This window comes from Anguilla rostrata, chromosome 17, assembly GCF_018555375.3.
Source record: "Anguilla rostrata isolate EN2019 chromosome 17, ASM1855537v3, whole genome shotgun sequence".
In the NCBI taxonomy this organism is placed as follows: Eukaryota; Metazoa; Chordata; class Actinopteri; order Anguilliformes; family Anguillidae; genus Anguilla; species Anguilla rostrata.
In genome coordinates, this window is record NC_057949.1 from 16,839,749 (window position 1) to 16,851,063 (window position 11,315).

The window sequence follows — 11,315 nt, forward strand, 5'->3', positions numbered from 1 at the left end:
AATCCAATGTAAAATGCCTTCCATTAAAGTGAGTGCTATCTCTCGATGTGCAGGAAAATTATTTTTCTGGGAATTAAGTAAGAGATGTAACAAAATTGTTTGTTTGTATGTGGAGTATGTGTGTGTGTGTATGAGTATTTCCTCTCTCACATTTTCAGTTCCTTTTGGAAATGTGTCAGCCAATGTGTCCAAAGATGTGAAACGACATTTTACACGCTAGAGCACATCTGCTTGCAAATCTGCTAATGTCATCTGGCCATTTTCCTCTTAAACTGGATACCCTTTCATTCTTTTTTAAGGAACAATTTTTTTGAGGAAGGGGAAAGAGGGACCAGAGAACAGGATGTGACTTCACATCTGGATGGATGGAACTGTGCCCATGTAGCAGGAAACATTTCAGACATTTCAACATTGGGGGCCGTTCCCATTAAATTCCCATTTGTTTGTGAGATAAACACGATGTGAACTGAATAATGTTCTTACAAGGTTCCCTGTGACTTATAAATCATATTCATGAGACATCCTTGGACAACTTCATCGTGCAACACTATGTGTGGAATATTTGTCCTAATTTTCTGGAAATGTGTCAGGAACCACAATGTTATCGTAACTTTCATCAGAGTCAAACACAATGCTCCAGTCAGCATTTGGAGATTTATTCAATAATAGGGGCGTATGGGGCTGCTGGGTGTTCTCAACCGAACCAAACCAGTCTAACAGCTCTCCCAGTGTCAGGGGAGTTAAGGATGATGAGGTTTTCAGGTGGCCCCTCCCACGCGGTGAGGAATCAGATTCTGGCCTCACCAGTACAAACTGAAGCACTGCGTAATACATCACTGCTCCCCCAAGTCAGCAGCTGTTTCAACTGGCCAGACTGGACAGCATCCTCGATCAGAGGGGGTTTCAATGGGCCCGACTGGACAGCATTCCCAGTCAGAGGGGGTTTCAATTGGCCAGATTGGATTTACCTCACTGCACACTAGCCACTTCTCACCAGCAGGTCCAGCTGTGTAAAAACTGCACTTGAAGTGCACTTCCTGGACACCAGGACTGCACGGTTCAACTGGCTTTGGAGACCATAAACAAGAATGTTGCTGTGGTCGCAAAGTAATCCCATATAAATCAAATTCACCACTTAATAGCAGAATTACATATTTATTTATTTTTTTAAACTATTAAAAAGAAAAAAACAAAAATTGTGTGGCTCAGGGATGGTTGTGGCCCTAAATGACTGCATAGAGTGTTTACACCAATGGCCAGCTCTGGCTGTTGGCTGAAGAGATGCAGCAGCTGCTTGTCTGTGCTCTCTCAAAGTTCTAACGAGGCAGAAAGTCCATGTGTCAGAAAATAAGTCCTGCCGTGTGTTTCTTCCACCCATGAACTCACCCAGCTGATTTCACTATTCTATCCCTTGGCTGAACAACTGTACTAATTAGCAAATCCAGGTGATTGGAACATAATATTGGGGAGGACTTTTACTTTCTGAACCTGGGTTTTCCAACTCTGTGTTTTAGCAACCAGGCAAGGCAGCAACCACAATTCAGCTTTTTTATAATTGGGGAGATATATTTTTGAAAGCCGTTGATCAGTGAAGCATAGTTCCAGCTGGGATAAATACAGTCCACTAAAAGATTTCACACCGTCTTGAATAATTCTGCTTGTTGTCAATGAAAACCCTTTTAATTACGGTTATGATTGTGCTTGATTTATGTCTTGTATTAATTCTCTAATAAAAACTATGTAAAGAGAAAAACCTTCTCTATATGACATTTTACTTGTTGTACTGTTGTAAGCAAGATGTATAGAGAATTCTGGTAAAAAGCTACAGGATTAGGTTAGGTTAGGTTATACTAATAAAACAGGAACTAAACTAACCATTCTGGAATGCTATGAGAGCATTGTTTGATAGGGTGCTTATGTTTAAAGTTTAAACATGCATAAAGTACTTCTAAGGAAAGCGCAGTGTTGTATATCCAAGGAGACATGCACCACAATGGACACAAGGCATACTGTATATCGCTCTGAAGTGCACAGCTGCTATCCATTCTCCCAAAAAGCTTGGCCTGTGAGCCACATCTGGCACTGAACACGACTCCTTACCCTCCGGCTACATTAAATATTTACAGCACGGACCAGACAGGCAGTTTTAATTAGACAGTTTATGGTTTGAGGATGTGCCAGAGTCGTTATGATATCATCTGTCACGAGAGAGACGAGAGAAGCTCCAAAGTTAGAATGCACTGAACATTTTACTGCTTAAGTTCATTTAACGCTAAACCCACATTACTATGGAGCTGGTAGACGGCTACGAGCTCAACAACAACAGCTTCACTGCATAAACCTGAATATACCCGCCGTAGTGTTTTATTTTACATGGGAATTTCCGGGTCCGTCGCTCTACAATGAGTCATAAATTAAGCCTTGCTAGCGGCTACCAGCACCTAGCACTGAACCGAAGCGGACTGAACTGAACTCTATGATTGGGATGATTACTTTTTGATGTACTTGTATAATGAACATTTATATTGTATTAAAATTGCATTGTATAATAAACATTTGTAAAAAAATACATTCCTGTCTCACATGTACCGCTATATATGATGTGCTTGAGGATTTAATGACGATTTTAAAGGTAGCTTTGTATCTTCAGTGTTTTCCAAGGCACAGAAAATCAAAGACGCAAATTCTGACAACAAAACACAAAGGGTCAAATTGACTAAGGAATTAAATTTACAAAACATTTGCTATATTGGGGCTCAGTTGCGTCGCAGATACAGACACATTAAAAACTGATTTACCGAAACGTTTAGCTTATGCAAAAATGAAATAAATTCAACTTCATCATTTGCAAATGCGGTAGGCCACACCCATAAAAAAGGTCCGAAAAAATATAGGATACATGTCCAGAATTACAAGAAAGCTTAAATTTACAGATCATGAAATGGTAAACAAGGCTGACCATAATTCATTAGGTACACTAGGCCAATAATGAAACAAACAGTAGGCCTAGAGTATGTAAAGAAAGGATGGCAGCATGCATAAAGAAAGACTATGCTATGAGGGCAAAAGAACAAATGGCAGTCCATCTAAGGAAAGAATATTAACACCAAAAGAACAACAGATGGAAAATCCCTGAAAAATATGAAATTGTGGGTGTGGAAGGAATAGACACGAATGAACTTGATGGGAGAAGGCCACGGAATGTCTGAAGGTACAACTGTATTCACAATTCACTATATGCCTTATTTGAACATGTATGCAGAACAATTGCCTAAATTCAGAACTGCTTTATGTTATCTCATGACTTCAATAGAAATTGTGCATTTTTTCAATAAAACAAATATAATTTCATATTATATCTGAAAATAAATGATTAGTAGAACGTGTGTTAAATATTTTATACATATTTTAAATCCTGTCACCTGTCAAGAGTGTTACGCATCAGAGGATGCATTTGTTTTTAATCTCCACCCCACGCAAGGGAAACTTATTTGACTGCCAAGGACGTGCGTGCAGCCCAACACCCTTCTTCGGCATCCTGTGTGTGAGGCTGCCAGCACAAACAGATTATCGCCTGCTTTCAGGAGTTCTAAAAATTCTCACACAAAGAGGGGAGTCGCAATTAATGCATGCTCTAGTAAATTAGACTGAATACTTAGTTGGCCTAATTTACATAATCTTCACCCTGTTTTAGTGCATTCACTCCAGATATACATATGGATGAACACATTTGACTATGCATCAAAAGGAAAGCCGCAGTGTGACGCAATCCCAAAGAATAGGCTACATCCTCATTTTTGAGCCATTGTGTCCATTTAGTAAATCCGACGTAGATGTTGTGACCTTGTAGAAATTGCTTTTGCGTCGGAAAAGCAGTTGTAATCCTTTAGTAAGTCTGGCCCCAGATACTGTGTCTTCAGTAGAGCTATAAGCAACTTAAAATATACATCTACATCAGTGATATTGTGTTTAGAATCAACTTTTGAAAATTATACTTGACAGACTCCATCATCAAATTTAAGACTAGGTCTCACTGACTCTCGTTGGGAAGGAAGTGTCTTTTGGAACCTGTGGGATAACAAGGGTGCAGTACCATTTAGGGCCAGAAGGGCATACACTTCAGTTTCTCCGAGAGAGATTGTTTGCACTGGTAGTCCCCAGGACAGTGCTAGTCAACTTCTGGTCCAGTGGGCCGCAGTGCCTGCAGGTATTTGCTCCAGCCATGAACTACACCGCCTGATTTCACTAATTATTTTAACGCAGGACCAGGAGTTGAGTAGCCCTGACCCAGAAAACTGGTGAAACCCTGGCGATCTAACACAAAGGAGATCAGTCTCATGTTATGACTTGGGGCATGCTCTTCAACTTGTTAATGGAGGATTTAAGTCAGTTAAAAAAAAATTTCATTTGTAAATATTTGCTTAAATTCATATCTGAGCTCGCTAATTTAGGAGGATTCAAAATCGTGAAAAAATATTGGAGCTTTAATACAATCCACATGTCATGTGAAGAACACAGAACTAAAACTAGGCATCTTACGGATTTTTTAACATATGGCTGAAATTTATTCAACCTTGAAAATCTACAAAAGGTTCACATGAAAGTATTTGTCATGTTGTAAAAAAGACCTAGATCAGTTCAGCTGTTCCAGTGCCTTATGGTACGAGATCATGCTCATGTTATCGTTGACAGAAAAGACTGGCCTAGTGCAAAAAAATTATGCATGGTAAATAGCAAAACTTAATAAACTGTGAATTGTAATTTCTCTAAACACACTGTAGCACACTGAACATAAAATACGCTCAAAATAAAATAAAGAATATGGGTCTAATGTCTGCCCCGAACATTCATAGTCCAAAAATATTTTGAATATGAACATGAATGTACACCAGCTTACCACATTATATACTAACTTAATTTACAGTTTCAGGCACAGCCACAATTTACAGTAGTGATTAAGATTTTTATAGTCCTGTTCCTCAACATGGACTTCTGTAAAGTTGGTCATGGTATCCCTGATTCTGAAGATCTCTTTGTTCCTGGATGTTGGGAGCTGGCGGTCAGAGGAATGAAGTTCACTCAAATTCCATGACCCCTTCGAAACCGTGGTAGGTAAAGGGCGGGAGGGTCTGGCTGCAGGTCTCTTGGGCCAGGCAGGCCATTTTGTTGTTCTCGCACTGCTCAGGGGAATCGGGGTGAATGTAAACCGCGTCTGGCGACCCCACCGACGGGTCCATGTCGAAGTAGTTGTGCGGCCTCAGGATGACCCCTCCCCCGTTGCCGACGGTCACCGTGTTGGGGATGTCCTCTGCGTGGGGGATGTGGAGGAACCCGGTGGTTACCCAGGCAACCAGATCCTCAAATAGAAACGAACAACTTTAGTGATTTAGAAAGTTCCAGCACTGACAAAAATAGTCAATTCATTGTCAGTTTTATTTAACATTTTATTTTCCAAATCAGAAGTTTTCTTAATCCACATTTAAGCTTAATGCTGTCCTATGCATAAGTGATGGGCCCATATAAGAGGGAGGTTCCTGGCTTTTTGTAAATGTAAATTTAAATGTAAATACATATTACAGCAGAGCAACTTCAGAAATATCCTTCATTGTGCATAGTGAACAAATTATCTGAAGATCTGCCACAGAAGGGCAGGATTTATCCTAAAAGCACAGAATCTGCATGGTGCACTGCTGTGGATGACACTGCCCTTTGGAATCGAACCTGCAGCCTCAAATCCAGGGATGGGCAAAGAGAATTGTACCCATTTCTGGATTTCAGGCCAGTTTCTGTTCTTAATCAATGGCACAGTCATTCACAGGTGCTGACATTTTGGTTACCCCTATATGAAACATTTTAACAGTCATCTTATCTACCAAGTGACATTGTTGTATACAGACAAATCGGCAAATTGGTAATATGTAATAATTCAGGTAATACGTGGCAACAAAAACACACGCGTTGGTGCTCCAGGGATGGAACTGCCCACTATTCTGCTTCCAACTGCAAGGCTCTGCCAGAGTAGAATCCACACAACAGTCTCCCACAAGAAGCCCCTTCCCAATGACACTACGTGCGGTGCGCACAGAGGCAGACACAAACCTCATTCACTATGCTCTCGTTGTCCGCTAGGAATCTGCTGAAGTCCACAGCCGGGGTCCACATATTATTCTGGCTGTGTAGGCTGGTGCTAGACGATTCCTCGTCTTTGTGCTTTGTGATGGCCACTTTATACCTGCTCCCCAGAGAGAGAGAGAGAGAGAACAGTTGGCTGGTATTCCATTCCCAAAACATAAAAATGGAAGCGAAGGGATGTGACTTATTTTCGTTTTTTCCCCCTTTGCAACCTTGCCGTTCTTTAGGTGCATATGGAATGATATCCACTGATATTTTCAGAATTTTACACAATTGTTTTATTTAGTAACAGTATTTTGTTATGAAGAAGAATATTTTATTGTGTGCAGTTGTGCGTGTGTGTGAGCTGTATAGATATATAAGCTCAGTATAGTATATAGGTATATTCTTTCAAACTAAGAAACTGGTGGAAAACTGGTACCGATCTGTCATTTACAAAACTACCTGGGCTCCCTGTAGAGGGTGCTGTGGCACTCACCGTGCCCAGGACATGGACTTCTCCTCAGGAGCATCCATAGGCAGATGTTCCCCGGTGAAGCTGACCACCTGGAGCCTGTAGGAGCGCTGGTGGCCCCAGCGGTTGGTTTGGTTGCTCGCGATGTGAAGGTAGCGGGGAGTCTTTTCGCTGTAGAGCATGCACGCCTCCAGTTCTGTACTAAACTGCTTTTCCACCAGGTGCGGCACTTTCGCCCTTCTCTCAGGCATCCATGGCAATTCCACTTCCTCAAACGCCATGTCTTTGGCCTGGAACACGTTTTTTACACCTTTGACAGAGATAAGTTGTGTCAACTGCGTAGTTCTGACATACTGTGGAACAAAATGCACTCTGGGCCCTACATTTGCACCGCATCATGGTCTGTGACTGTGAGACTTGCAGATCTGAGGATGTTAGCGATGTCTTCCAACTAACAGTTTAATTGAATCTTTGAAAGACAGGTCATTTAACTTCTAATACAATTGGTGGCTGCTGTTAAGTAATTCAAACCTCTTAGAAGGATAGCCAAACATCCATTTTTGTTCTCAATGTGGAATGGCCATTCGCAATAATAGACCTGTTTTTTTCGCTAAAACATCTTATAATTATGCATACAGGTGTGCACATCCTAGGACAGTTTGTATAGTTGACTAACTACTTTTTTTTCACTCTGCAGCGCAAATAAATGGTTTTACTTATTAATCACCCCGGAAGATCAATTTCAGAGCAATAACACATGATCAAAATAGATATGCCAGCACACTTACCCAAAACATCCAAGTCAACCTTGAAGTTGAGGAAGTGAGTGTGAATGTTTCCAATAGTATTTTCTGCCACCTGGTGGCCATATTTCAGACTTCCACTAATTTTGTAGGATGAGGATATGTAGCCTGTGGCATGCACTTTGGCCTCCACAGAGCCACTCTGGTAGAAGATAAAGTCCCATATGTAGTCATAATTTCCTATTGCCGTTATAGTTCTGAAGACCAAGACGCTGTTTACCACGCCTCCGTAGCTATTACTGAAAAAGTCTGAAAAGTGCCTTCTGAGTGGACGGCCCTCGTCATGCTCGAAAACGCAGATGGAATTCCTAAACGTCTTTGTTTCATTTATGTCAATGTAACGGACAGTGTCCACATAAACCGCAGTGTACGGGCAGTCGACACCACGCGTTAGCTCGTGAGCAAATCGCCCAATCCCAATGCTGGCGTCCAGGAACTTTGTAAGTATCATTCCCGGTGTGTTAGATCCATATACAGACATGGCCTCTTGAACACTTAACTCGTACACAATTCTCTCCCCTTTAAAGCGAATGTCAAAAACTCGCATGCCCGTTGAAGAACTGAGACCGAACGCAAAACTCCAGTCTAAGTACAACACCTGGTTATTCTGAACGCTGAAGCGTTTACCTTGAAGATAAATTTGTTGAGGACCTAAACCAGTTGGTTTTACTTTGGGCTTCAACGATGCATAATTTGTTATCTTTTTATAAATTATCTTAGTGATATTGCCAGCATTGTATTTTTCTATTAGTTCCTCTGCGCTCTCAAAGTATTGCCCGTTGTACAACAACTTCTGTACCATCCATTCAGAAGCATTTGTACTGCTGTGATTCACCAAAACCTCAAATCCTACAGGGTGAATGTACATGCCACTCATATCCCGAAAGAATGAAATCCATGTTTGTCTGTCTCCAGTCTGGACACCCCTGGGCATTCCCTCGAATGGGTTTAAAGTCTGGTCCTTCTGGACACCGAAGCTTTCTTTAAGAATTTGACTTAGCTTCGTAAATATTTCTCGGTACAGGAATGCGAAAAGTAGCTTATATTCCCCAATTGTGACAGTCCGGGAGTTGATAGGCAGTTCTGCTTTGTATTTCTTTTGAGTGATATCCTCATGCTGGGTTGGATTCGGGAGCGGTCCCACCACATACTCCTTAATCTGCGACGAGGACCCATGGAAAACCACCACTCTGGCGGTCCTCTCAGGTCTCGCTGCGCCTTCATCTAAGAAGCGCAACACATCAGCCTTCTTTGGTAGCTGCAGATCGATCATGAAGATAAAGTTTTCATATGGCTTTGCAAACGCGTCGTGGGAAATATCCAGGTCAGGCTGCTTCCACATGTAATTTCGAACCTGTAGGTATTCCTCGGCGGTCAGATCGGCAAACACCAGGCTGCTGTTATCGTGTTTGCGTTTCAGTGCGTTATGTAGCTGAGAGGAACATACTGGCGTCGTCTTCGACTTCAAACATATCAAGACAATATTAAGTACTACAGAGAAAATACCGAGAAATATAAGCAGATATTTCACAAATGTATTCATTGTTTGTATTACTATACCGCCTTGGTTAGTCGAGGATGGCTGTGTTGCTGTGCGGGGTATGGAAGTCTCAGAGATGTACTTAGTGCAGAGCCAGGGGGCAGTAATTAAAATCAGACGTAGCCGCCCCTTTTAAATTCTGCAGCCTCCAACGCACAGCCAGCTTGCCCAAGATAAGGGCAGATTAAAGTATAGGCGGTTGACTGTTCTCTTTTGGTTGAAAATTGTGACAATTTATTAACCAATGTGTTTACACAGGAAGAGTGTCTCATGGGCATGTCCAAGAGAATTTTGAATATATCAAAATGTTTGTTTTCTTGAACTGAACAACTTTTTGTGAGGCAAATATTTCAGTTTTTAGTATCAAAAGTAAAAAAAGGTTTCACACTAAATCGTCTTTTATAGAAAAAATTATTTAAAAATTATTTAGATTGTAATCAACTACATTTTGATGTAAGATTTGAAAGTCTGTGATGAATGATGTTAGCTGGATAACATCATATATCATCGTAGGGGTGGGTCCCAATGTGAGCGGTGTTGTTTGATAGTTAGTGTGGTAACATGCGTTATACATACAGTATATGTATAATGCATGTTATCGCATTTTTAACTGCATGCCTATACCAGGGTTGGTTTACACAACCACAAAATAATTGTTCCAACCAACCCGGGTTTCAATTTTATATTATATTTTATATTGTATTTATTATACATTTTATATGTAATATATCTATAATATTTATATTTATTCCATTGAATATTCATATTTTTTGGTTTTTATTTAAATTAAATATAGAAAATTGTTTCTTTTGGTTGGTTTATTCTTTGTTACTATAGCATTTAAGATTGGTTGGTACACATTATGAGGTTGGTTGGCACAATCTCGTGTTGGGGTTGGTTGGCACAAGTGCACGTCATGACTAATCATTGGTGACCTAATTTTAGAAAACATTTGTGGACATTAAAATATATTTATTTATTGCTGAGACCTTAACTTTTCATTTGCTACTGGTTAGAATATTTTTATGTAAATTATGCCACAGAAATATGGCAAGGAGTGAAAAGTGTGCCCCACCAACCCTGGTCTTCCCTACTTGTATGCCGTGTAAGAAGTCTGTCTCTGATGCCAATATGTCTGCTGGCCACACATTCCCTTGATCTTATCATTATCACAATACAGTTGGTACAATGGTAGAATAGCGACCAGGAGTGAGAGATTGGGAACCATTCAAGTCAACAGTCAATCACAACAGGACGGCCAATACACTATGGCCTAATTGATAGGTGTTACAAGGACCGACTACATCCGTCTTGGTATGTGTATTCAACACTACTGATCAAAGCTTCGAAAACAAATAAGAAGCAGCCTCTGGAAAGGTTCGTGGTTCAGTCTGACTCTGCTGAATCCAAGGTGTCATTCGTGCGCTTTGTCACTGCCGGTATTGGAAATAAACTTTGTAGTTTTTCATCACGTTCGAGAGACGTCCTTTTTTCCTTACAGCCGCCAATGACAGAATACAGTAAGCCTAAGGTAGAATGCTGTTAATAGACTCCATTGTTTTATTAAGCATCTGCACACAATACAATGGACAAAATGTAAATACCTACGAACACATAGCTACAAAATACAGAATAGATAGCTTAAACAACCAGCAGTCATCTGTATTTGTTTGCAGAACCCCCCCCCCCCCCCCCCCCTGTGCGGGGTATGGAAGTCTCAGAGATGTACTTAGTGCAGAGCCAGGGGGCAGTTATTAAAATCAGACGTAGCCGCCCCTTTTAAATTCTGCAGCCTCCAACGCACAGCCAGCTTGCCCAAGATAAGGGCAGATTAAAGTATAGGCGGTTGACTGTTCTCTTTTGGTTGAAAATTGTGACAATTTATTAACCAATGTGTTTACACAGGAAGAGTGTCTCATGGGCATGTCCAAGAGAATTTTGAATATATCAAAATGTTTGTTTTCTTGAACTGAACAACTTTTTGTGAGGCAAATATTTCAGTTTTTAGTATCAAAAGTACAAAAAGGTATTCACACAAAATCGTCTTTTATAGAAAAAATTATTTAAAAATTATTTAGATTGTAATCAACTACATTTTGATGTAAGATTTGAAAGTCTGTGATGAATGATGTTAGCTGGATAACATCATATATCATCGTAGGGGTGGGTCCCAATGTGAGCGGTGTTGTTTGATAGTTAGTGTGGTAACATGCGTTATACATACAGTATATGTATAATGCATGTTATCGCATTTTTAACTGCATGCCTATACCAGGGTTGGTTTACACAACCACAAAATAATTGTTCCAACCAACCCGGATTTCAATTTTATTATATTTTATATTGTATTTATTATACATTTATATGTAATATATCTATAATATTT

General features: G+C 40.4%; 1 protein-coding gene across 1 annotated transcript; it reads right to left on the reverse strand.

Annotated features, from left to right (window-relative positions):
- Positions 1-4,463: 4,463 nt before the first annotated feature.
- aoc2 (amine oxidase copper containing 2) lies at positions 4,464-9,052 on the reverse strand. Its single transcript, XM_064314942.1, has 4 exons — positions 7,375-9,052; positions 6,611-6,896; positions 6,100-6,232; positions 4,464-5,357 (listed from the first exon to the last, which is right to left on the reverse strand). Exons 1-4 carry the CDS (start codon positions 8,930-8,932, stop codon positions 5,076-5,078), a joined length of 2,259 nt encoding a protein of 752 aa, XP_064171012.1. The 5' UTR covers positions 8,933-9,052; the 3' UTR covers positions 4,464-5,075.
- Between the last annotated feature and the right edge of the window lie 2,263 nt (positions 9,053-11,315).

Coding starts and splice junctions, on each gene's coding strand:
- aoc2 (XM_064314942.1), bottom strand. CDS start 8,932: ATGAATACATTTGTGAAATATCTGCTTATATTTCTCGGTATTTTCTCT. Junction 6,233..6,610: donor AAGTCCATGTCCTGGGCACG/GTGAGTGCCACA, acceptor TCTGGGGAGCAG/GTATAAAGTGGCCATCACAA. Junction 5,358..6,099: donor ACGAGAGCATAGTGAATGAG/GTTTGTGTCTGC, acceptor TTTCTATTTGAG/GATCTGGTTGCCTGGGTAAC.